Here is a 25,893-nt window from a genome sequence, read left to right on the forward strand (position 1 = left end):
AATTATAACGGCCTGTCCAATTTCTGTGCAAGACTATCTTAATTACAGTACTGACAACTTCCTAGGTCTAGACAAGGCTACAAGCGCAAATTTTGTGAAAGCTCTTGCCAGCCCCACCCACTTCCCTGTGACCATTTCCTGTTTATAAAATAAAGAGCAGACAGGACAGCGTTTATTTTCTGCCTTGTGAAAAGCGTGAGTGGCTCACAATACACACCCAAAGCACAAACCTATGTGCAGGGATACCCACAGGTTCCTGGCAATAACTTGGGAGTGACAACGCTACAACACAAATACCCAGTTTTAAAATACAATCTTAAAAAAAATCAAATTATAGTATCTCAGCGTTACTGAAAAACAGTAAAGAAAAGTGAACATGCTTATCTGGAAAACTGTTTCATTATCTCCCACTAATGAAACATTTTGGTCTTATCAGAAGCAGGAAATACCAAGAAACATAAAATTGAGAATTTTTGTGTCTCTCAGGAAACAGATAAACAGAGATATAAATCTGTCTTTCTTTCTATAATTTATATATATATATATATATATATATATATGTTTGTGTGTGAGAACGATTAAACATAATACGCCTCTCTCCCCGCCACCCTCCAAGTCTGCCTCTCTCTCATAAATGCAGATATATACATAAGAGAAGGGTAAAATTTGTATCTGTCTTGTTGTTTATGTATTTTATTATCCTTCTCTTGTATATATTAAATCATATATAACATTATATAGACACAGCTGTATAATGTGTCCATCTTGCCCGGAGGGGAGGAGAGAAAGCAGCAGAAACGGGTTAGGAAGCTGCCAGCCTCTAGCTCCCCATGGAGACCTCTCCCCCCACTCCAAATGCCACCTGAGGGACTTCTGAAGAATCAAGAGGAACGGAGAAGAAAAAGAGGCAGCCTCTGCAATGACAGCTGTTTGTCCTTTCTCTTTCATCATATAATTTCTATCGACACTTATTTTAAAAAATAATTTTATGTAAACTACTTTGTGAAGTCCATCCGATAAGCAGTACATATATTCAATAAATACATACCTATAGGTTTTTGTTTTTAATTATTAAAGATTTTCCTCGATTACAAAAGCACATGCATTGTATTTTTCTTCAGGTTGTGTTTTCTACAAGATCAGTTACTTTTGTCGTGAGACATTGGTGTTATATGCAGTATAGGGTTGGGAAGAAAAGAAGGGGTGGGGAGAGAGGGGTGGGGTGGTAAAGCCTATATTCTTTTACTTAGAGTATGTGTAGGGTTTTTGTGTCAGTGTCACTTGAGGAGGTTCTCTTTCTATTCGCTTGTTATGTTTCCTTGATGGTGGGAGAGGTTGGGGTGGCCTAGGGTGTGGTTGATCGCCTTTGGTTGGCTGCAGTGGGATCTGTTTCTGTGTGTGAGGAGGGTGTTGTTGGGTTAAGTTAATACATACCTTTAGTTATACCTGTCTTTGTGCATGCATAGGCACATGTAGGCATGTCTGCATGCCTATGTGTATGTCTCTTTCTCTAGAATATTCTCTCTCTCTTGTTGTAATTCAGTCATGGAACTCACTGAGTTCCCTTGGACCAGTCACTCTTCTTTTAGCCTAGCCTACTTCACAGGGTTGCAAGGATAAATTATGAGGTGTGAAGTGAACCATGTGCTCTAATCTTGACTTCTATGGAGTAAAAAGGTAATAAAATAAAGTAATAAAAATATTTTCTTGCCTGCAGTTTAAGAGATTAGTTTCCCCATTATTTTTCACTATTTGAACCAACATGTTCTCTCTGTCTCTTGCTTTATTCAAACACACACACACAAGTTTATTCGTTTTGTAAAGCTCTAAAATCAAACTTAATTCTTACCTGGGGGAAGAGAGGCCTTTCATCCCTGACTTTCTTCACACAATCTGCTACGAGTCTCTTCATAGCTTTGGGGCAGTTTTTGTAGAGTTTGCTGAGGTCTGGTGATGCATAGCCACGACCAACCATGAAAATGATCTAAGAATAGGCAAACAAGCAAACCTTAGAAGTTTAGAGAGGCAGCATCTACGTTGAAAATAGTTTTAATGTAAACTATTCACTATTCTCATGGAAATATGGAGGGCAGCTGCATGTGGTTTCAAGGGGGAAGGGGACATCACTCATAAGTGATACCATGGAGGGCTGGGAAAGACTTCTGTCCGACAATCGGAAGGGCTATGGTTAGATGGCCCACTGGCCTGGCTTGGTTTAAGGAAGCTTCCCATATTCTCAAGACCCCCCTCACTCACTGCCAACTACCAAAATTAATTGCCAAATACATTCTGGCCTCACTCACTGCCAACTACCAAAATTAATTGCCAAATACATTCTGGCCCAAGAAAGAATATACGCACATGGAAGCTGCTTGCCAGATGGGAACCTCCTGCAGACTGGTGAGGGATCTGCATTGTGATAAACAGGCCATTTTATCTAATTTAGTACAAATTATAGCACATGTCATTGTATCTTCTTCCCCAGTGCTTCCAAAGTAGTTGACTTACAAGAAACAAACGTGTAACCTTCTAATGGCTCTATTTATCTCTTAAGTTGAGAAGCCAGCCCCAGAAGCCTTTCCAAGCACATCCCACCACCATAATCCTGTGAGGGAGATAGTGGAGATACACTTGTTGGCCTCAGCCCTTCTACCATGTTCCCGTTGCACTTTCAGAAGGGTCATTTATGCAGTAAGCAGCTTCTCCTTGTGGAAGGAGGCTCACCGCACAACCAAAGCTTTCTGCAGGCTTCTAAATCAACCATGAAGCCTCCAACCTTTTCTGTGAGAAAAGCAGGTGTTACAACTTCACCCAATGCTTGGCATTGCCAAACAGTAGTCCCCCTTTGCTGCCCCATAATAAAAAAGGGGGTGGGCTTGCCGATTTGGCTGCCTAACCACTCCCAGCATCCTTACCAACTTCAGTGCTGGGAGGGGGCTGGGACCACCATACAACTGCTGAGACACGTCTGCACCTTCAAAGTTTGGCAGAAGGCTAATTGCCCACCATGCTCACCAGAGGGTGGTGCCACACTTGCCACAGTGAGTGGTAACTGCCTCTAAAGTAGCACTGAGCATGCACTACAGCTACTAGACCAGTTAGGAACCTTGTGCTTGCCACTTTAGCATGTCATATTACTTTAAGGTTCAAGGCACTTCTTTCTCCTAGCATATAACAGTTATTTCCATCTGGGCAGACAGGCTTAAGAAACAATGAAGGCAGAGTTCACAAGCAGTGTTAGCCTATCCTGCCTTCGATCCTCAAGTTACGGCTTTCCTAACGCTCAGCCCAACCCTTGAGAAGACACAGATCTTTGGAGACCAATGGGAACTCCAAGAACACACAACCCAGATTTCACAAGGGAATTAGTTGACAAATTGGCCCCTGTATCAAGTGTTAACAATGTAGATTTTTTTTCAGTCCTCTAGAACTCTGACTCAACATTCCGACCAGCCTAGTGCTAACAAACACTGCATAGCAAACAAGCAGTTTGGGCAAAGTATACATGATGTTATACTGACATTTCAATGTTACTGCAAACATATACCATCTGCAAAAGCTTTTATATGGGATGCCCTGCTGCTTAGATACACACAAGCCAAGATCTACTTTTATAATTTGCCATCTTCGCAGCAGACTGGATGAGGTGGAATATAAATTACATGGTTCTTTGCTCCATAGCCTTCTAAATAAAATCCAGAAACTCTGAAAATAATAAATTTGGAAATACAATGCATTGCATTTAAAAAATGATCGTTTCTCACCTGGTCTCTGTTGTTAATATGGGAATAAGGTAGCTCTCCAGTCATCAGTTCATAGAGTACAATTCCATAAGAATACACATCTGATTGGAAACTGAATGGATTGCTATCCTGCATTCGAATCACTTCTGGTGCCTTTATTTTTTATATATAAAAAAAACCAGATTAAGAATTCATACATGGAGGGAAAAAGAAAACAGAGTCTGACGGCATTAAGGCCACAATAAACAACAGAATTAAGCCACTGCATTAAATTTATTTCCTCAAACATTCAAATTGGCATTGGAAACAATGGAATGAAAAATGTGGGGTTTTTTAAATCAGGGAAAATACAATGGAACACATGATCGTTCCTCTGCCCTCATTTCCACGCTGTCAGCTTGAGGCCAGCAGGGCCCTGGGTGAGGTGGCAGAACTGCAGTCATATCTCACCACCACCAGGCTGCAGCCTCAGCTTCTTAAAAACTTAATATAGACATTGGCCTAGTACAGAAATAAGAAGTAACTATGGTTTGTCATTACAAGAATAAGCTTGCACACATCTGACTTCCTTGCTCCCGCTGCGCCCCCCACCCACCCACCTTCCTACATACAAAGGAGATCAAAAGCTTCCATGCTCAGTTTGATATCCTGGCTTCTTTTAACTACCTAAAGTTCCCGAACTTTGGGTGTACAGTGGTACCTCGGGTTAAGTACTTAATTCTTTCCGGAGGTCTGTTATTAACCTAAAACTGTTCTTAACCTGAAGCACCACTTTAGCTAATGGGGCCTCCCCCTGCCGGAGCACGATTTCTGTTCTCATCCTAACCCGAGGTACTATTTCTGGGTTAGCGGAGTCTGTAACCTGAAGCATATGTAACCCGAGGTACCACTGTAATGGGAATCTGTGGTTAGTTCAAAAGCATATGCTTTTGGCTTGCCCCCTCTGGTTAAGACCTTGGATGGGGGAGGAACCCTGAGGTTCACACAGGCTCATTCTCATAACAAACCCTAATTTGTTTTGAAAGGCCATGTATCCTGAAGCCTAGTCAAAAAGCCTATCTGCAGCACCTACCCACTCAAAGTTTGCCCCTCCCATGTTAAAAAGAAAACTGCAGCTCTAAAAGCACACACAGATATGCACCTTCTTTTGCAACACAGGAAGCAGCCATGCCAATTGTAGAATAGCAGTACTGTATGCTAGTTCTCTGGTATTTAAGCAAGGATGAGGAACTTTTGGCTCTCTAGATATTGCTGCATTCCACTCTCCTCATCCCCAGCCAGCAGTCAGGGATAATGGAAATTGTAGCCCAAAAGCAATCCAAAGGTTCCCCACCCCTGGATTAAAGGATAAGAAACATGTTTTTGTCATATACTGCACATTAAAAACAAAAGTTAAAAGGAATAACTTTAATGTCAGACCAGCTACAAGCAACAGCTCCATTGTAAGTCACTTACCATCCAGAGAACGGATCCAGTAGGTTGTTCTACCTGTTGGGAACCACTCCACCTAGATTTGACTGTTGCCAGCCCAAAGTCTCCAATCTTCACTGTGCGGTCTTCATGAAGAAATATATCTACATAACTCTTAAGGAACACACATGGACAGTCACTTCAGTTACCAAACACAGTCATCCTTGCATCCAGGCCTGTTTCCAGAAGATATTCTACACTAGCTTTTAATGAATGTGTTTTAAGAACACAAGATGGATCAGACCAATGGCTTATCTAGTCCATCACCTTGTTCTCACAGTGACTTACCAAGTTTTTAAATATATTGTAAAATATTCGGTATTAAAAGGAAGGTGGCATGGTGCCAGACCCTACCTAGGTACATCCTTTCTTTTCCCACACCTTCCCCATTCCTCAGATTTTTATTACTCTCAGCACTGAACTTCCATCTATAGGTAAAAGGGAGGTGCTTGAGTCCGTCAGCAGACTGCTACTATTTTTAAGTTCTCTCAAAACACACAATTTGGTTTCTTTTAATTAAGTTTCTGTTTATCTGCTGCACTTTATAGAGTCCTATCCACTGAAAGTTCCAAAGGACATTGAGTTTTCTAGAGATAGGACCTGTAAAGAACGCAAACCATACATTATAAGGTTTGTTTTTTAAACAATAAAATAAAATTATGTGTTGTGAATTTAGAGATCTTGAAAGCAGCCCCAGTTTTCAACTCAGATCTGCAAATGAAAGACAGCTAACGAATGCAGAAGTAAACTTCAATATTGCCATTAACTAACATGTCTTCATATCACTTAATCATCAGAACAAACTAGAAATACTATGCCCCGTGTTCCATATTGATTTAATGAAGGCAGGCCATCAGAATTCCACCCAGTAAGAAAAGGATACTATTCGATTTCATATCTCTGTGTATTATATTCTTCGCATGTAAGTAGCTGTAAACAAAATTTGAGACATGAAAATGTGAACATATTTACATGTCAAAAGTCAAGTTACAAAGCAACAAACTACATCCTTAATCAAACACAATGAAGATTATCATTTCCTCGGTAGTTATCTACTGTAGCTAGAAAGCTTTCATTTTATCAATTTAGAATCAGACAGTGCTATTTTTGTATATCAGGAAAACATCTTTGTAACCTCTACTTTCTCTGGAAGACTGCCCGGTGTTTTTATATTTCAAGTTTTACAGGCACTATAAAGGTCTGCCTGGACCCAAGACAGCACTACCTTGATTTTCTCTAGCACTATTTTGTCTTTGGAGCAGTCAACACCACTTCCATAGCTACAATGATTCAGTCCATTCTTTATTCAACAAGTTCTGCCACTGCAGGCAGATTACTCACTCCATTCCTTGTGCCGTCTGTCTTGCAATATCAATACGTTGTAACATCTGGAACTTGGTCTCCTGGACATGCAGGTGTTTATACAGACTGCTTCCTTCACACCACTGTGTGACGATGGCCAGGTTATCTTTAGTCATGTAGCCCATGAATAGCAAAATATTAACATGCCGGGTTTTCCTAAGAGAAACAAATAGGAATCAACATATGAACATGGAGTGTGTGTTTAGTTTTGTAAGTTAAATAAACATGTGAAATTTAGATCTCTATTGATTTAGGGGAGTGGATTTTTCTTCTGATCCAAAGCTTTCCGAAAAACTAGTACCTCTGAACCCAAGCTGAAGCTCAACTGCTTTTCTCTACAGTGGTATCTCAGGTTACATACGCTTCAGGTTACATAAGCTTCAGGTTACAGACTCCGCTAACCCAGAAATAGTGCTTCAGGTTAAGAACTTTGCTTCAGGATGAGAACAGAAATTGTGCTCCGGCAGCGCAGCAGCAGGGGGAGCCCTCATTAGCTAAAGTGGTGCTTCAGGTTAAGAACAGTTTCAGGTTAAGAGCGGACCTCCAGAACGAATTAAGTACTTAACCCAAGGTACCACTGTATAGCAAAGGTTTTTCAGGGGGATGTAAATTTAACAAAGAAAGAGAAGCATCTATTTATAGAAATAAACGTCTTTTACTAATGACAGAATAATGAATGAACCTGAATTTCCCTGTGCATATGTTGCTCTTTGAATTTTGCCTATGCAGTCTTTCCTGCTTGGATTTGAAGGTGAATTTGAGCAGCATCCAATATAAACTGTGTATGTGCTTGTTGGCGGGGTGGGGAGCTGTCCCTCTTCAGCTAGTCAGGCAGAACCCCCTGGAACACTGTTCTGAAGGCTGGCATATCCTCTAGTGTAGCATGAGACACAAGCAGCTGCTGCCAGAAAGGGGATGGGGGGGTGTAAATCAGCAAATCCTTCCCTTTGCATGCAAAGGAGTGCTTTGTGCACCCTTCTACCCCAGTCTGTTGCCCAGTGAATAGCTTTGAGGACTAACAAGCAGGACTGACCCAAAACAGTTTGCTGTCTGAGGCAAAGGACAAGATGGCACTCCCTTCACATTCCATACACAGAAGCTGACTGGGCTGACAACGGGCTCTTTCTCCAAACTGGTAAAATGTTAGCATCCTCCACCACACTTGAGTCAGAAGGGTACTTTTTAGAGTGGTCAGGACATGTCATGAAGAATACATAGACTTGCCCTCCAAAAGATAGGAATGACTGGGGGGTGGGGAGCACAGGAGGAATAGCCAAGAGGCTTCTGCTGCCCCTCAACATCTGCTACCTGAGGCAGTTGGCTTATGTTGCATAATGGTAGGGCCGGCCTTGACAAGTATTGATCACAGTTCCAGCCAACAAGGAACTGTAAGCTAACAAACTGAATATCCCTGCCTCAGGATAGTCTACAATTTGGAGGCAGCAGTATGAGAGTCTGGTAAATCTTCCAGTTCTGTTTAGTTCACTATCCTTGCAATAACCTCACACAATAAAGAGTTCTACTGAAAACACAATGAGCTTGTGCATCCAGTCACTTTAGACAAGAGTCAACTTAATAAAAGCACTAGACAAGCATTTTAAAGTCACCACGTTGGCTTACCTTAGCACAGCCACTTCATTTCTGAAGGCCTGAAACTGCTCTGGGGTTGGATCTACCACCTTTAATATCTTTACTGCTACGTCTCCTGCAAACATAATGCAACAATTGTCTCTCAAGCACCATGCCAACATCCTTACAACAATGACAAGCAGTCCACTGATGTCTGTACACAAATTACATGCAGGGAGGAACCAGAGTTTCAGCAGTATGGTCTGCATGCGGAAAAACCCAAGGGCAAACCCTGCCAGAGGCAGGAACTCTGGGTCACTAGTTCCATAAGCCCAAAGGACTTTGGGATATGATTGAGTTCACCGTAGTGATATTACGAACATTCTGTCAGAACAAGTATTTCTGCTTGCCACACAAACAATCTGCCTTTCTCCTTCCCCCGCACATTATTCTTGGGTTCTTCCTAAACCCCAGAGCCAATTTAGGGAGCATAGGGGCATTCAGGGGGGGGGGAGGATGGAAAAGCCCCATTGTGGTAGCAGGACTCATTGCATAAGTTCTCACTAGTGCAACTGTTGAGCTGAATCTGGGTCACAGTGTTTAATAAACAGTAGGCACCCACACCCATTCTGATTATCACATGGTAAGCCGGGGAACTCTCTAAAGGGTTACACTGAGGCACAAAGGTCTGCTCAAAGGGAAAATATACAATACCCCACAAGGCAGGACCAAGCATTTGAGTACACTAAGTAGTTCTTTGAATCTTGGCCACTATTTCCAAATACCCACTTCCCTTACACCAATGCAAACGCACCTTATAACAATAATGGAAGAGCTGTTTATAATTTGTTGTAAACATGATAATGGAAAAGATGATGAAATGTGGCTGCTAAAGTTTGCTCAGCATGGCGTGTGCAATGCCCCCTCCTGATGAGCAAGACATATGGCCAGCCTTTCTCCCAATTTTGAAACTGAATAAGCATCATTGTAATTTGGTGTACTGGGTTGCTGTTATTTCATTCTGCAACTCTATAAAGTATCTTTTTTTTCTTTACATTTGTTTTACCTACCTGCTTTTTTTGTGTCTACATGTTTTTGTACGTAACAAAAATCAATAAACACTTGAAAAAAATAAATAAAATGACAGAGACAATATTTCAAAAAATAAAAATGGAAAAACGAAACTGTAGAGGTGAGAGGGGATTGTTTCTGCAGCTGAGCAGCAATTCCCATTACCTCCCCAGTTCCAAAGTTGGAATGAAGGGTTCTCTGCCCCATACATAATTATGGGATCAGTTCTTATCAGATATCTATGAATCAAAAATATTAAACCTGTACACATGGCCAAATGTATATATTTTTTACTATGTTAAGCAATTTTAATATCAACATTTTCCAACAAGAGTGGTAGGAATACTTGGTACTTACCATGCCATTTGCCTTTGTAAACAGTCCCAAAAGAGCCTGACCCTACTCTGGTAGAAAGCATAACTTCACTTGCTTCTATTTCCCAATAATAATTTGAATCTCTCTGTCCACGAGGTCTCTGGAAAGCAAGTAAATATTTACAATACAGACAGCATGGCCTGGAAACCAAGTTTCACAGGTTCAGATTAAAGCTTGCCGCAAGTATGATTAATGATATTTGGAAATAATCTAGATCTGACTACGCAGTACATACACAGTTATAATGTAGACTTAACAAAATGTCAACAGGAAATATGTTTAAGCAAACTAAGGACTGAATGGGCATCTGTATATTTCTAAATCTGTTGTACAGCTGGAAAATAATCTATGCCGTAACATCACTCCCAATAACTTTTTTCTATTTAATGACAATCAGATTTCCCTCTTATACAAATGTGGTCATATTCGCATCTCCACGCTAACAGCCTGTTTCTAATACTTCCTGTACCAGTAGACAAGAGCTTATCAGCTGAAACAACACAAAGTCAGAAATTGTAATTTTTTACTGGTTCAAGGGGCTGATGTAAAGATCTAGGTGCTGTATTATGATACTGAGCAGAGTAATATGGAGGCAGGTGCTATTGCAAATTGGAGACTAAGGATGGGGAACCCATGGCCCTCCATGTTGCTAGACCACAACTCCCATCAGCCTTAGCTGGCACGCCCAACGGTCACAGATGAAGGAAATTGTAGTCTAGCAATATCTGAGAAGGCCCACAGGTTAGGCTACCCCTGCCGGAGAGTTGCACTGTGTTTGTTTATAGAATCAGGGTGAAGGCATTAGTGAAGAATGTAAAATAACATTGACAAACACATGGGCTTCTTTTAGAAGCTCACACACTATTCAGCTATGGCAGCAACATAAAGAGTATGACACAGAATACATGCAAATCATAACGACACATCCAGCTGCAAGCTTTAATAAATTTGAAAATCACATTGTATACTCTGAGTATCTTCCGGCTGTAAATACTCTGATACATACGATTTTTTTCTCTTGTGAATTACATCCTGCAGCTCTCTCTCTTGGGGCTGGAACTGGTGTTTTAGGCTGGGACCATCCTGTTGGACTTGTATTGTTGGGGCTTCCGGATATAGCTGAGGGTGATGCTTCACATGTTTGAAGAAAGATGAAAGAGGCACTTACTAACATTAGACAACCCCCATATCGGAAGCAAGAAAAACACGCGGGAACTGGTATGACACCATGTTGTGCAAAGCCTAAGTGTGTTTTACTGCATAAATGATGTTCTGTGCTCCAGCAGCATGCTAACATGGAAGCACTTTTTAATGTAGAAACGTTCATAATATGAAGCATCATAATTCAGTGGCAGAGAACAAGCTTTCCCTGCAGAAGTTCAACCCCTGGCATCTCCAGGTAGGACTGGGAAAGACCTCTTGATGGAACTCTGGAAAGCAGCTGCCAGTCAGAGAAGACAACATTAAGCTAGATGGTCTGAATCAACCTAAGGCAGCTTCCCAAGTGGCCCTCCCAGTATCCCACATATTATTAAGTAAAACACTCACCAGATTCACTGTGACTACGTATTGCATCCTGAAACAAAAAGAACAGGTATCAACACTTCAGCATAATTGCTCTGGAAGGCGGAATAGAGCAGAAAATTTCTCGCTAACGAGAAACTGACTCAGCAGCTTTAATTGTAGACACCAAACCACCACAACATTTGGAGATGCTGGCCATCTAAAATGAAGTATGCCTAGCTTTTAAAATGAAGTTGTTGAATTAATTGTTGAAGTATTCACAGGAGCATTCAAGTTAACGTTTCATGAAAGGCCACCATGAACCAATCAAGTTAGTGGTGTAACATGTATTTTGCATCACCTACTACATATAGAGCAAGTCCAGTTCCATCTGGTCGTATTTAAACATAGTGATGAATTGAATCTGTAAAAGTGGAAATCCACATGGCCCCCACTGTACCACTGCTGCAGCTGAGCTCGTTTCTCCTTCTCTCACTGCATGCCACACATGCTACCCTGTGTAAACATGCACAGCTCTGATATAAGGCAATTTTAGAATGGTTCCCATTTGTCCTGCATTATCCAATGCACAGTTTGTATAGTGGATAGAAAGACACAAAGCAAAATGCAAGGTCAAAAGAAAGGTGAGAAAATAGCCGAAATGCAGTTTTTCTGCCAAAGCTAAACTGGTCTCACCCTGTGAATTGTCTAGAAGTCAAATTGAGCTACTCAGAGCTCTTTGAAGGAAAAGTAGTGTGTAAGCACGTTCAACAAAATAAAAATAATGAGGCTTCAGACAGATTTCTAGTCAAGACAGAAAACACGCTGGGCAAGATGAAACACTGAATAAAACCAAGTGTAGAAGTATAGCTCAGTGAGAATTGCTCATCACCTTTCATTCTAAGGAGGTTCATTTGGAAATGGGCAATTGGGAACAGTTCCTGGAATCCCAAGAATTGTGTGTGCTCATGCAACAGAAGTGGGGTGGTGCTTTCTGCTTGAATTGCCACATAAAATCCTGCTCCAATGGGTCTCCCAACCTTCAGAAGCAGCTCTACAGAGACACAAGTGGCTTCAGCAGGAAGGGAGAAGGATGGGGAAATCCCCACACAGGGGACATAGGCCTTTGGATCCCTGCCAGCTAAGCTAAAATGTGGACTTTACAGGAACTTTCATGCACTTGCTGTGGCTTGGATGTGGCCACAAAGGCACAGGCTGTCCTCTGTTTTAAAAACACACTCCAAATCCTGAATTTCTAAGAAGAAGAAAATATTCACTGCATTTCAAAGCTGGGTGTTCCCTCATCCCCCAATTTCAACTTAAATAAAGTACTCATCTCCAACAGGCAAAGTATTTTTGAAGTACTGCTTCTGTGTTCTATTCTATAATCACAAGCCTTCATTTACTGAATGCTTGCTTTATATAAAAGCTAAACTATTCAGATATCTGTGTAGCTTCTTGTTGAGAGCACACTATACCGTATTTTTCGCCCTATAGGACGCACCGGCCCATAGGACGCACCTAGATTTTGGGGGGGGGGGGAAATAAAGGGGAAAAAATTATTTTCCCCCCCCCGGCACGGGGCTGGGGCGGGGGAAGCCCGAGCTTCCCCCGACCCCAGCTCCCAGAACAGGAAGCTCTCCGCAAGCCCAAGCTTCCCCCAACCCCAGCCCCCAGAACGGGACCCAGAGCCATGCCGAAGCTGCGTGCAGCTTTGGCATCGCTCTGGGAGCTTGCGGGGCTGGGGGAGGGGGAAGCCCCAGCCCCCAGAAGCCTTCCGCCCGCCTCCCTGCTGTCCCCCGAGTTTGCGGGGTTGGCGACGGGGAGGAGCAGGCTTCTCCCCCCCGCCAGCCTTCTTACCAAGTTGGGGGACAGCGGGATGGCAGCGTTCCGCCTCCCCGCTGTCCCCTGAGCTTGTGGGGCTGGCGGTGTGGCTCTCCTGAAGCCTGGAGAGCGAGAGGGGTCGGTGCGCACCGACCCCTCTTGCTCTCCAGGCTTCAGCGAAAGCCTGCATTCGCCCCATAGGACGCACACACATTTCCCCTTCATTTTTGGAGGGGAAAAAGTGCGTCCTATAGGGCGAAAAATACGGTAATCCACAACCCTAAAAAGCAGTTTAAAGAATGACATTTCTGGGTTTTTTATAATAAAAATATTCAACCAGCATGCCCACTTACCATTTTAAAACACAACCACATCCATGAGAGCAAAGCTAAAAGGAAGAGGTTTACTCCAGACGCTATGGATTTTGCTCTGTACCACTGAAAGCTTCATCTGTGTAGTGCAAATTCTACTTTGTATTACGAACTCTGGGTTTTAGTACTAGAACTAAACAAACATGCCACACTGGTCTTTCCAAATGCAACTGTTAAGCTACAATTATGTTAACTCACACTAATTTGGCCAACTCTCTTAGCAATCCTGTTAACTGAAGAAAGCAAAGGCATCCAGATAATACCTACTCTTCCCCTTAAACAGAATCGTCTGCACCAGGACCTGGGAGAAGCATTCAGGCTGTTATTCTAATTCAAAGCAATGAGAAATAAGAAAAGAACAGAGGAAGTAGTAAAAAAATAGTTTTCAGCTGCTAAAAAGGAAAGTAGTAACAACAAGGAAAGAAGACAACTTGAAAGAAAAGAGAGTTAACACATTAGCTATGTGAATGTTATTTTATTTAGGAACTGCAGATTAAAACTGATGCAAGAATGCTCTTAAGGTTAGGCAGACAGACAGACATTCCACCAACCATGAAATATGCTCATTTATTTCAACCATGAAATAAATCATCTCTCCGCATTTTCAAAACTTGATAGTATTCCAGTTCTGCCATAAGTAGACTCACAAGAAAAGAACAGTTCAAGAGGGGCTATGAGATTTTAATCTCTACAAGGCAGATGTATAGAGAATCTGATTATACCCGATACTGATCCAAGCAGAGATAATCTAATCAAACAGATCTGCATTTCAACAAGACGCTAGATGCCATTTTATACAAAGGGTTCACTATTCTAGGGTAAAATCCAAAGAGAACTCTAGGACTCAGGAGCCTGAGATGCAGCAACAACAACAACCGTGGTTTTCCTCTCTCCAACTCAAAACACAATTCCAGGGAAGATTTCCTAGCCTGGCTTGAGATACTAAAGGTATTGCCACTATCAAAAACCTAAACCATCCTAAAAGGTAAGCATTTACATAAGAATCATTGGGAGCCCAAAATAAAGTTCATCCCACTCATCCTATCAAAACATCCAATAAATTAAAGTGGGAGAACAGAAAGCTAGGGGCTACGGATTTCATGATTCTTATAGATGAGGCAATGAACACCAGAATTCTGCAGCTAGGTAACAAATTTTATACAAATAAAACTATATTTGCATATATAAATCAAATTTGCATATTCCCGTCTTACTTTGCACAATTTCTTCTACTATCAATGAGAAAGGTCAAAAGCTATCATAAGAACTCAAATCCTTCCCTTGCTCAGCTTCTCACCATTCCGAGTCACTCAGTCAGTATCTGTAATCTTAAACTCAGCACTTGCTGAATTTCATGTCCTAAATCAGCCTTGCCCTCTAAACGGCCACAGTAGCTGGGGATTATGAGAGCTGTAGTCAAACAACATCTGGAGGACCATACACCGGTGAAAGGTACTCTGAGCCACTTTCTGAGATATCACACAACTGTGCAACCATGGGATACACATCCCTGATAAAAAGTGTGTTACCACATTACAAAACGTCAGCTGCAAAATGGTGTTTGCTTTCTGGCACACTGAAAGCCAGCTGGACCAATAAGGGAATTCCAATACTGTAGGGTGGCTCTCTAAAAATTCCTTGAAAAGAACTTTACCATCAAAGCTTTAATGGCTCTACCAAGTGATTTTTGTCTTCAAATTAGTGATAAGCTCCAAAGTTCAAAAACAGGGGTAGAGGACGTTCAGTAATGATGTTTCCCAGCTCAGGAACCCCCAAGCCCATTACAAGTTTGGGTCCAGATCTTAAAGGGCTTAGCCTAACACCATCCCTTGTAACGAGCTGCCACTTTCTTTTCTATTCTGATTTACCAGCAAGCTGGATCAGGAAAGTCTCAATTTAGTGCCCCCATTAGAATTTTAGCACTGCCATGGAAGCATCCCCGGCACAAGGATTCATGGAACTTACTAGGATGACCAAATAAATTTTGAGGAAGGAGGTAAGAGACAGAGAATGTGCCTCAGGCTTGTCACATTGGAAGAGTGATGGAGCCTTAAACTGAGGATAAAGAATAGCTTGATTGGGGGTCACTTTGACTCTGACCCAAACTAAATTGTTTGGTATCATTCCAAACAGAATTTCAGTGAGTTTATCCATCACTACTTACAACCCCTAATCTGTGCTACAAGCTATCAAGAACTTATTAGTCATGCTGTCACCTACTATCTTGCTATGCTGTCTCTGTAGTAGGAGAAGAAAAGCGATATAAAAAGCCAAATGAAAATTACTGCTTATAAGGGGCTGCACACAACTGAACCCTCAAGAACTTGATATTAAAAAGAAATCTGTTTAAGGAAATGTGAGTGGATCTTTTGTTCTATTCAGTGAGATACTGTAAATTGTTATATTTTGTAGCACAGAAACTCTCTGTTTTAACTGGATTAACTTTGCGCAGGCCATACTTCTATGGAAATATTAACTGATTAGTAAAGGTGATAGCAACAGAAATAATGAGATGTCACTAAGTTGGTCACATATTGGCTACAAGCATCCTGTTCTCTGATCCTTCAAATCATAGTAAAGAATTGGTAACAAACTATGAAGAGTTAGAACATCAGCTGAGAATTGCGGTTTGGCAAACTACTGTGTTCTATGAAAACAGGAATGCGGCCATTATAACCTGCAGTAAGTATTAAACCAATATGCAATTCAGAAACAACTGGCTAAATACCCAGAAATAGGAATACCTCAATTATTCGGTTATCCACGGGCATAGTTGTGCTGACCATGTGGACATTTGGTGTTGATGTAGATCTCTGTCTTTGAGAAAGGGAGCCCTCGGGAGATGGATTTGATGTGCTGAATGTGAAGGCATGAGGTGTAGAATATCTGTGTTGAGAACTAAAGGATGGAAACAAACATTTTTCATTTCTTCTACTAGGAAATGGTGATTTATTGTTAAGCATCAGAAAAGCTGTTCTCTATTAGATATCACTGCTGTAGAGTCTACTTCTCTTGAAATAAAATTAATATATGATCAGATTAGTCTGGTTCAGATCTAACTATCTCAGTTGAATAAACCAGAGTTTAAATGGACTGGGAACCAGGCATGTATGTACCCACACTCTCCCATCTCATCCCTCCAGACATTTCCTCCCACTTCTGCGCCTGACTTTGGCAAAGCTTTCCTGGCTTCTTAAAACAATGATTTCCCATGCATCCAAACTGAGAAACTGCGGTTTAAGAAATATCTCTTAACCAAAATATCAAACAAGATCAGTTTGTTAAATTTTGTTCAATTAGCTATCATTAAGTGCCGTTCCAAATTACTACTAAGAATTGCAGTTGCAAAGTGAGGAGGCTTCGCAAAATCTCCGCATAATGTTGTCCATCCCATAAGCAGGCACTTAGCTTGCCTTCAGATGTGAGGATGATTATAGGAAAGAATTACCTATCATTGAATAAACCTGTTGGATGAATGTTTCCTAACTATGGTTTTGACAAAATACTAACAGGTCTGGTTGTTAAGTCCAAGCACTGAGGTTACCTCACCCTGTCCTGCCTTCACACTATCCAGCTCCCTGTCTGAATCCTGGGTTCAAGAAAACTTTGGTTTGGTTTGCCCTGGCTCTCCAAACCCAGATTTAAGACCATTGCTTGAAATGGTCTTCCAGTTCTCCTTTAGAAGAGGACCACATGAAACACAGTTTGCTAATCTGCTTGCTACAGCCAACTATGCCATGCAGAGAACAGGAAGTGAGGGAGGGGTCCAAGTACACGACACACAGGACAGCCAAACCATAAATGTATGTGGATAGGCCCTATTTCAAAGAAATTTAACTAAAATATTAATAAACTAATAGCATTTTAATTTCTAAAACACTAACCCTTGGTGCTTAGAATGCAATAAGGAGAATTTTGTCCAAGATATTCACACCAAGCTGCTTTTATACATTGCTACCCAGGCTATTACCCAATTTTATAATGAATTGATTTTCGAATGCTGTATTATTTTACTGTTGTTAGCTGCTCTGAGCCCGGCTTCGGTTGGGGAGGGAGGGATATAAATAAAAAAATATATATTATTAATTATTAGTATTAGTATTATTATAGCACTACCATTATGAATTACAGTTGTACCTTGGACGTTGAATGGAATCTGTTCTGAAAGTCTGTTCGACTTCCAAAACATCCGAAAACCAAATCACAGCTTCTGATTGGCTACAGGAAGCTCCTGCAGCCAATGAGAAGCCGCGGAAGCCCCGTCAGACGTTCAGGTTCCAAAAGAACTTTTGCAAACTGGAACATTCACTTTGCAGTGTTTGGGAACCAAAATGTCCAAGTTCCAGGGTGTTCGGGATCCAAGGTACGACTATATAGCAAAACACAACAAAAACCAAAGTTCAACTCACTTAACAGGTATCCTGGACACGGACTCCCGCATTCGCCGAGTCGTTAAGGGAGGTAGCGCAGGGACACCAGTATCACCAACATTTGGGTGTGGAAACAATCTGAAATCAAAAGCATGCAGCTGAGCAAAAAAGAAAAAAATAAGCAGATTTTTACTAAATTCAATAGGACTTTATGTTTGAACCAGGGCATTTATTCTAATTTTAAAATAGCTGCATTTTTATTTATTTTTTAAGGTTAAAAATAACTCTTACAAGAGTTGCCGGATGTTGCTCCAGTCCACACACATGGTAGGAACTTTTGTGCTGCAGTGTTCATGGAATTTATAACCGCAGGTTTGACACCGGAATCCATTTAGTAAAAACTTCTGGCAGATGTCACAGTATGCAAGCTTTAGAAAGGTCTTCCGTGCCTGGAAAATAAATTTTGTATCTAAGTTTGTATGAGGTAGCCAATTTATGAAGCTTCTTACATATTTGTTCCAAATTGCTTGTTACCACATTATCATTAAATATTTCACATTTTACCACTGGAATTAACTTTTATGAATAAAGCTATAGCTTTAAACATGCTTTGCTCAAAATATACTGTCTCACAAACAGCCAGTATTAATATATTTTAGTTTTCAAAACACAGGTGATTTCAGCAGAAACTTTTTTGCGGGGGGTGGGGGGAGAATTCAGATAATTCACATTTTCAGAAATTGCTTTATTTTCCCTTGCAACCATATACATTAGATTAGACTAGAAAGAAACTTATTTGGGTAAGTTTAAACGAGCAGCTTTTGTAGCCACAATGTTATTTGATCGGAGAACTACATTTATGTCCATAGGAGCAGAAAGCAAACTCAATCTCCTAATCAAAACTCACCTTCTCCATGAAAACTGTTCCTTAACCCCTTAGTTCTCCCTCCCAATTTAGACAGAATAGGCAAGTACATTCGCTCACAGTGTTACTCTTGCTCTCCTCACCTCTCATTATATTACATGGTGGACCAGTTCATATGTCATGGGCAAACCAAACTATATCTTGCTGTAAACAAGCAAATATGCTGGTGTATACTGCTCAATTTTACTCACCCACCCTGCAGGAAACAACCCCCGGCACTAGTTTAGTGTTACATATGAACCAGCACTTATGCTTTATTTATCCCTCTTGCGGTTTGTTTAGAGAGAGGCAAAACACACAGCACTAAAAAAGCGCTGTGCTTTGTTTCCTTCTGACTTGGGGAAGGGAGGAGCAGGACAGGCATGCTTTGAACAGCATGCACTAGCGTGTTTGCTCATTCACAGTACAGTCACAGTTAGGTTTACCATGATGTGTGAACCAGGCCAAGAAAGGAGATGCTTTTAGTCTTGACCTCCAAGCATTTGGATTCCTGATCTCAGAAGAATACCTCAGTGTCTACTGCCACAGGGGCAACAAAAGAACAAAAAGGTAAAGGAGGCAGCCTTTGCCAACCCAATGCCCTCTGTATGTTTTGGACTACCATTTCCATCATCTCCAATGGGATTTTGTCAAAAAAACATTTGGAGGGGACTAGGTTGGGGAAGTCAATGCCCTAAGGGTCTGGACTGCTTTTAAAAACATCGTTGATTTTCTGCCAAGATTGGAAAGGTAAGAACACTTAGGTATATTGCAACACTTGCTTTGTGTGCTGTTTTGAGGTCAAAGTATTATGAAACCTTTTGAGGACTACTGTTGTATAATTTCTTAAAGTCTTGTCAGCTGTACTCCCATGAGGTATTTCCAAATATTTTGTACATACAAAAGAGATCAACATACAAAGTTGTGTGTTGTAAGTGGAACATGATCCAGGAAATCCACTTGCAATTCCTCTCCAATCAAGGATGCAGCATCTGTACCCCAATCCAGCCGTGCTTTTTTACTGAAAAGGTGGGGAGGAGAATACGCTGAATGAATTCAATTTTCAAAGTGTATGAGAACAAAAAAGCTACCAGTTTTTAACTTTTAACCAATAGTCTTGAAACCAAATCGTTTAAAAGTTCGGAGCTACCTGAAATGTGTGTGAACATACACTAGTTTAATAAGTGGCAACATTCAAAATAAAAGAAAGACGTAGATACCAAAATTTTAATGGCAGCCTTAATGATATGGAAGTTGTATAATGGATTTGAGCCCTAAAGTTGTCTGAAATTAACAGATTCAAGTGCAAAAATAAAATCTCACAAATAATTGATCCAGGACTGTGGCTTAACACAGCGTTCTATACCAGCCATCAGTAGTGTGAAGTCAATTAAGTTACATTCACTCCCTCAACTTGTTAAAGAATCATTTGGTACTTAAAAACAGTAGACCCCTAGCCCTATAAAAAGCGCATTAAGTCTTATACCGCCCTTTGTCCATAAATCTCAGGGCGGTTCACAGGATAAAATGAGATTATCCAAACTGAAATTTATATTCGAGCAGATAAAACTTTCCAACATTTTAGCTAAACCTAAAAAGATAGCACTCTACAAGTATATAAAAATGAACTGAAGAAAATTCTATGAACTGAAGAAAATTCTAGCTTTATTTCGTTCAAAGTTCAGAATAAGCAAAACAATTGATTTGATTTCACTTAGAATAAGCAAAACAATAATTGATTTCACTTAGGACAATGCAGCCACTTTAAATTCTTTGCATTCCCGCTGACTTCAATAGAACAGTTAAGCTTATATTGAATTCTCTCCATTTGAATCTATGCAACACCAACTTTGGTTGGTGTGCCCTTTGTGATTTTGTACTGTTTGAATCACTGAACATTACAAATGTGAAGCAAACAAAATACAGGGAACACTATGGGAAGGAACTGCTTGAATGGTTTCATAAAACGTAATATTTCAATTCTTACCCTTTGTGTTCATTAAGTAATCTAAAAACAGCACAGCATTCCGGCTGCAGGCCTCTAACTTTGAGTGCTTTCATGAGACAATCATGAAGGGTCATTCCATTACGCACATTCACCTGTTAAAAAAAGTAGTAGTTTTAATTCTGAAACATTTTCATTCTTCAGTCATGGAGTACGAATTACAGTGTGGTTATCAAACACTGGATGACTACAATTACACAATACTATCATAACTGAAAATTGCCATTATGGAGTTTTACACTTGTAATGCTGCTAATTCTGTGATCAAAAACTGAAGCGAAGGAATATCAGCTCCGCCCATGGCATGATGGATAACAGCAACAATCGGGGGGAGAGAAAGACATAACATCTTACAAGGACAGGAAGAAACATCATGGACTGAATAATTACCACACACAGGAAAAAACAATGATATAGTTTTAGTTCCTCACATGAAGTTTTAGAAATTATTTAATGTGTCAACACGAATAGAAGCTATTAATATTGCAGCTGTTGTGTAAGGGGTGACTATTATGACCGGAATATAACTGAAACTAATAAGATTTTAGAACACAGAAATAAATAAAATTAGAAAGTCAAAAAATCTAGAACATGGGGGCCCACCTTAATTAAATAAGGTAATTTAGTATTTGAATTATTGGTAATAATAATTGTATTATTCCAGAAGGACCATAACATCCTTCTGGACCGTCTAGAGGGGCTGGGAGCTGGGGGCACTGTTATACAGTGGTTTCGCTCCTTCCTCCTGGGCCGTGTTCAGAAAGTGGTGGTGGGGGATGAGTGTTCAGACCCCTGGGCCCTCACTTGTGGGGTGCCTCAGGGTTCCGTCCTCTCCCCCATGCTTTTTAACATCTATATGAAGCCGCTGGGAGAGATCATCAGGGGGTTTGGACTGGGTGTCCATCAATATGCAGATGATACCCAGCTCTACCTCTCTTTCAAATCAGAACCAGTGAAGGCGGTGAAGGTCCTGTGTGAGTGCCTGGAGGCGGTTGGAGGATGGATGGCGGCTAATGGATTGAGGTTGAATCCTGACAAGACAGAAGTACTGTTTTGGGGGGACAGGGGGCGGGCTGGTGTGGAGGACTCCCTGGTCCTGAATGGGGTAACTGTGCCCCTGAAGGACCAGGTGCGCAGCCTGGGAGTCATTTTGGAGTCACAGCTGTCCATGGAGGCACAGGACAATTCTGTATCCAGGGCAGCTGTCTACCAACTCCACCTGGTACGCAGGCTGAGACCCTACCTGCCCGCGGGACTGTCTCGCCAGAGTGGTGCATGCTCTAGTTATCTCCCGCTTGGCCTACTGCAATGCGCTCTACGTGGGGCTACCTTTGAAGGTGACTCGGAAACTACAACTAATCCAGAATGCGGCAGCTAGACTGGTGACTGGGGGCGGCCGCCGAGACCACATAACACCGGTCTTGAAAGACCTACATTGGCTCCCAGTACGTTTCCGAGCACAATTCAAAGTGCTGGTGTTGACCTTTAAAGCCCTAAACGGCCTCGGCCCAGTATACCTGAAGGAGCGTCTCCACCCCCATCGTTCTGCCTGGACGCTGAGGTCCAGCGCCGAGGGCCTTCTGGCGGTTCCCTCATTACGAGAAGCAAAGCTACAGGGAACCAGGCAGAGGGCCTTCTCGGTAGTGGCACCCGCCTTGTGGAACGCCCTCCCATCAGATGTCAAAGCGATAAATAACTACCTGACATTCAGAAGACATCTTAAGGCAGCCCTGTTCAGGGAAGTTTTTAATCTGTGATATTTTAGTGTATTTCTGGTTTTTATGGAAGCCGCCCAGAGTGGCTGGGGAAACCCAGCCAGATGGGCGGGGTACAAATAATAAATTATTATTATTATTATTATTATAAATTGGCATTGTTATAATGAGGCTATTATTGGAATGTAATTGAAAACTAATAAACGTTTATTATAAAAAAAAACTGAACGAAGGGAATCAAGTCTCCAACACTTCTTCATTGAAGATTCAACCCACATTTTCCTTTTTTGCCTAAGGCTGCTGTCTTAAAACCTAACACCTGGAAGTAAACCCCACTGACATCCACAGGACTTCATTCAGAGCAGATGTAAATAGGATTGCACTTTAGATATGAATGGCATTGCCTAAAACAATTAAGTCAGGTTTTTTAGTGTCACAGCTGCACAGGCACTAACCATGGTTACTTACTGCCAACAAGTGTTCCCATCTTCATTGGTTGCAACACTGAATAAGTGTGAACCATGGTAGGGCAACAGGAAGGAATGTTGGGGTGGGGAGTGGGAGTGAATCTGCTCCTTCTAGTTTAATCTTGATAAAGAAATCAGCAGCACTGTATCTGCACTGTAAACACTCACCTGGTAGACATATGCAACGTTCAGGAGGAAAGTGAGCAGAATGACAAAGGCTGAATTCTCCCACTCTATATCTAGCAAAGAAATCAAGCAGACTGCCGAAAGGGGAGTTCCCCTCCTATGCACTCAGCATAGAAATGCAGGAGGCTGCTGGGGAAGGGAGTCAGAGCTCTCCATCCATCCTCTGCTAGTAGGCCAGTAAATATTTTGCAGACTAATAATTTTTGTGGGCTTATTTACAAGGCCGGTGAAAGCAGTACCTTTAAGCAAGGACAGAAAATCATATGATAGGCTTATCGAAACGTCTGACAGAATCCAATCTAGGCCTGCTGCAATTAACCTGAGCTGATGTAACTTGTGTTGCTGACATTTAACAATCTGCATATTGACTTTACGATTTTAATACAACTTTGCAAGCCTTTAGGATATACTTATAAATCACTTTAAAGTCAGAAGCAAAAAGAAAACCAAGATGCTTTTTCTGGCAAACACTGCTTTAGTATCCAAAATAATCCATCAGCAGAGGACCTATTCATAAGAGACAGGATCGCATATTCATTGAAGTGATACAAATCTCATTGCTCTTCCCAAAATTATGCATGTGTATATTGGGTCAACATGTTGAACAAAACATCACTGTATCCATCCTGAAGCATCTACATTTAAACATTATTAGCCCACTGGGGCACTGGAATGTTTATGCACTAGTGGGGGGAAAACAGCCAATCTTTCATCTTGCACAAAACAAGAAACAGACTCACCACTGTGCGTTGCTTGTTAGGCAAGAAAACACGAATGGTATTGCTTGTCTTGGAAGAATCTGAAAGTTTCCCATCATCAGAAGCTCTACGCTGATAGCTGTACTGCTGGACAATAGTAGGTGAAATACAGTTGGATCCATTGAAGACAGAATCCTTTAATCCAATTCCATCAGTTAGAGCCTTCCAAGCCCCATGAATGTGGTCCATTGAAGCAGTTGAAGCAGTAAAACCTTTTAAAAGAAGCACAAACATATTCTGAAAACAAGTCTCCTTAAGTGCAAAACCCAAAACAGTTAGATTGTTCAACTATAAATGAAACATTTGTGGTACTCGGGTATAGGCCAATGAATTATAATTTGCACAATCAAGGGCAAGAAAACCTTGTCAACAGCTATGCTTATTTTTCTTTTGTGAGTGTTCATATGCACAGATATACACCTAAATTTCTGCAACCACATGCTGTGTCCATCAGTAAGGAAAACTGTGCAATGCATGTGTGACACAGCACAGATTCTTAGACTCTGCACATTAGAAGCATTCACTCACTGAACAGCTAAAGGGATACCAATCCTGAGACAATGTAACTTTCTCTAACCCTGCATAGAATCAAACTGTATGCTGATATACAGATATGTATATGAGAGTTAAATATCAGTTTAATATGTTTTATTTTAATTAATGTAAACTACTTTTCTCCCAGAAGTCTGCATTTAGCAGTACTAAGAGACATTGATTCACGACTACATTGTTAGCGAATTTACATATTGTAAATTACAGTGGACCCTCTGGATACGGTTTTAATTCGTTTCAGGGGTCCATGTGCACCCCGAAAAATCCGTAACCAGAGGCTCCGCTTCTGCGCACACACAAGCGGCAAAACCCAGAAAAATACCTCCGGGTTTGCCACTTTTACAACCCAAAGATTACGTATCCGGAGAGGTAAGTAACCCGAGGGTCCACTGTATAGCTCTATTCATGTGCTACTTGCATAAAGGGTGGTCATGCAATCAAGGTGTAGCAGGGCCACACTACTGGCCCACCCCAGAGGTCACATGGCTTCACTCAGCCCCTCCCCTGTTATCCTCACATTAGGTGTGGATGTCTGCAGGTGGAAAGCCTACATATTAGATGTACACACCTAATGAATAGACAACAGGGGAAGCCAACCAACTTCAGAAGAGGGGTGGCAGCCAACAATGTGCTTCCACTTTAGTGTGTGAGCACACCTTCATATCAGTAGCATATGAAAGGGGTTCATATGTAGAGTGTCTATGTACAATTTGATTGCAAATTTAGTAGGCCATCAAATATTTTTTAGACTGTGGACCTACATGCTTACAAGTTTAATAAGCCCATTGAACATAATGGGAATTACTTCTGTGCAAACATGTATAGGATTGAGCTGCCAGTTGACTAATTACTGTATTTAAGTAAGTCTGCATTAAAAAATTTCAGGATACTTATCCTTTTTCCGATACTGGTCTAATACGATTTACAACTTAACAGAAGTTCCCATTTACTGTTAGAAAATTATTGTATATTTTCTTCTTCAGTCCCTATTACAGTAACATAGTAGAATCAAACCAGGCTAAAAGGAAAAAGAGCCTTTATCCCTCAACTGCACCAATCAAAAATGGATCCTGATGTTTAATTGGTTAAAGCTAAAGTTGATTAATCAACTGATTAAAAATATTTAAGCTAGCAGTCGTAACATTTAGATTTCCTTCCCACTATTTAAAGGGTGAGAAATAAATCATTTAATTGTATTACCGCAACCTATAGGTTAAAATTGAGGCACAATTATTTCCCATGGTCACACAATGAATTACATGGTTGACCTGGGATTTGTCAAACATTTTGTATCAGATTCCAACTGACTTATATTGGAAAGTTTGGAGGAAATTTTCCATTCCAAAATCCACATACCTGTCCAGAATTACATAAATAAAACCATGAGGGATCCCTATCATGAGCAGAGAAAATGCAGCAGAAGAATGCAGGCAAAGGGATACAGTTGGAAGGAAAAGAGGTAGTGATCTGTAGGAAATCTGAAGTGTAGTTCAGAGTTGTTGGTAAAGTTAGTATTTAGAACTCATATTGCACATTTCAAGGATTCCAAGGATTGCATCAGATACAATAAGCCATTAACTACCTGCATAAGCAACATACAAAAAAAAGAGACATCTCAAGGTGCTAATAAACAGTTATTAGTTGAAAC

At 41.0% G+C, this 25,893-nt stretch overlaps 1 protein-coding gene across 16 annotated transcripts in view; it reads right to left on the reverse strand.

Moving 5' to 3' along the window:
* RAF1 (Raf-1 proto-oncogene, serine/threonine kinase) overlaps window positions 1–25,893 on the reverse strand; it is a 71,621-nt gene that overhangs the window by 1,161 nt on the left and 44,567 nt on the right. For 12 of the 16 annotated variants that reach the window (XM_081848086.1, XM_081848081.1, XM_081848076.1 and 9 more), the window contains 17 exons: window positions 23,676–23,905; window positions 20,550–20,662; window positions 19,481–19,583; window positions 17,950–18,107; window positions 17,698–17,796; window positions 16,033–16,186; window positions 13,556–13,615; window positions 11,139–11,166; window positions 10,597–10,721; window positions 9,573–9,690; window positions 8,196–8,280; window positions 6,555–6,731; window positions 6,097–6,143; window positions 5,199–5,317; window positions 3,765–3,896; window positions 2,362–2,409; window positions 1,850–1,984 (listed from right to left, as the gene is read on the reverse strand). In XM_081848086.1, the coding sequence (XP_081704212.1) occupies window positions 1,850–1,984; window positions 2,362–2,409; window positions 3,765–3,896; window positions 5,199–5,317; window positions 6,097–6,143; window positions 6,555–6,731; window positions 8,196–8,280; window positions 9,573–9,690; window positions 10,597–10,721; window positions 11,139–11,166; window positions 13,556–13,615; window positions 16,033–16,186; window positions 17,698–17,796; window positions 17,950–18,107; window positions 19,481–19,583; window positions 20,550–20,662; window positions 23,676–23,882 (1,908 nt within the window). In that variant the 5' untranslated portion in view covers window positions 23,883–23,905. The other 4 variants (XM_081848080.1, XM_081848078.1, XM_081848077.1 and 1 more) reach the window with 4 other exon arrangements.

Source organism: Podarcis erhardii, assembly GCF_964252035.2.
Source record: "Podarcis erhardii genome assembly, chromosome: 2".
Classification (NCBI taxonomy): Eukaryota; Metazoa; Chordata; class Lepidosauria; order Squamata; family Lacertidae; genus Podarcis; species Podarcis erhardii.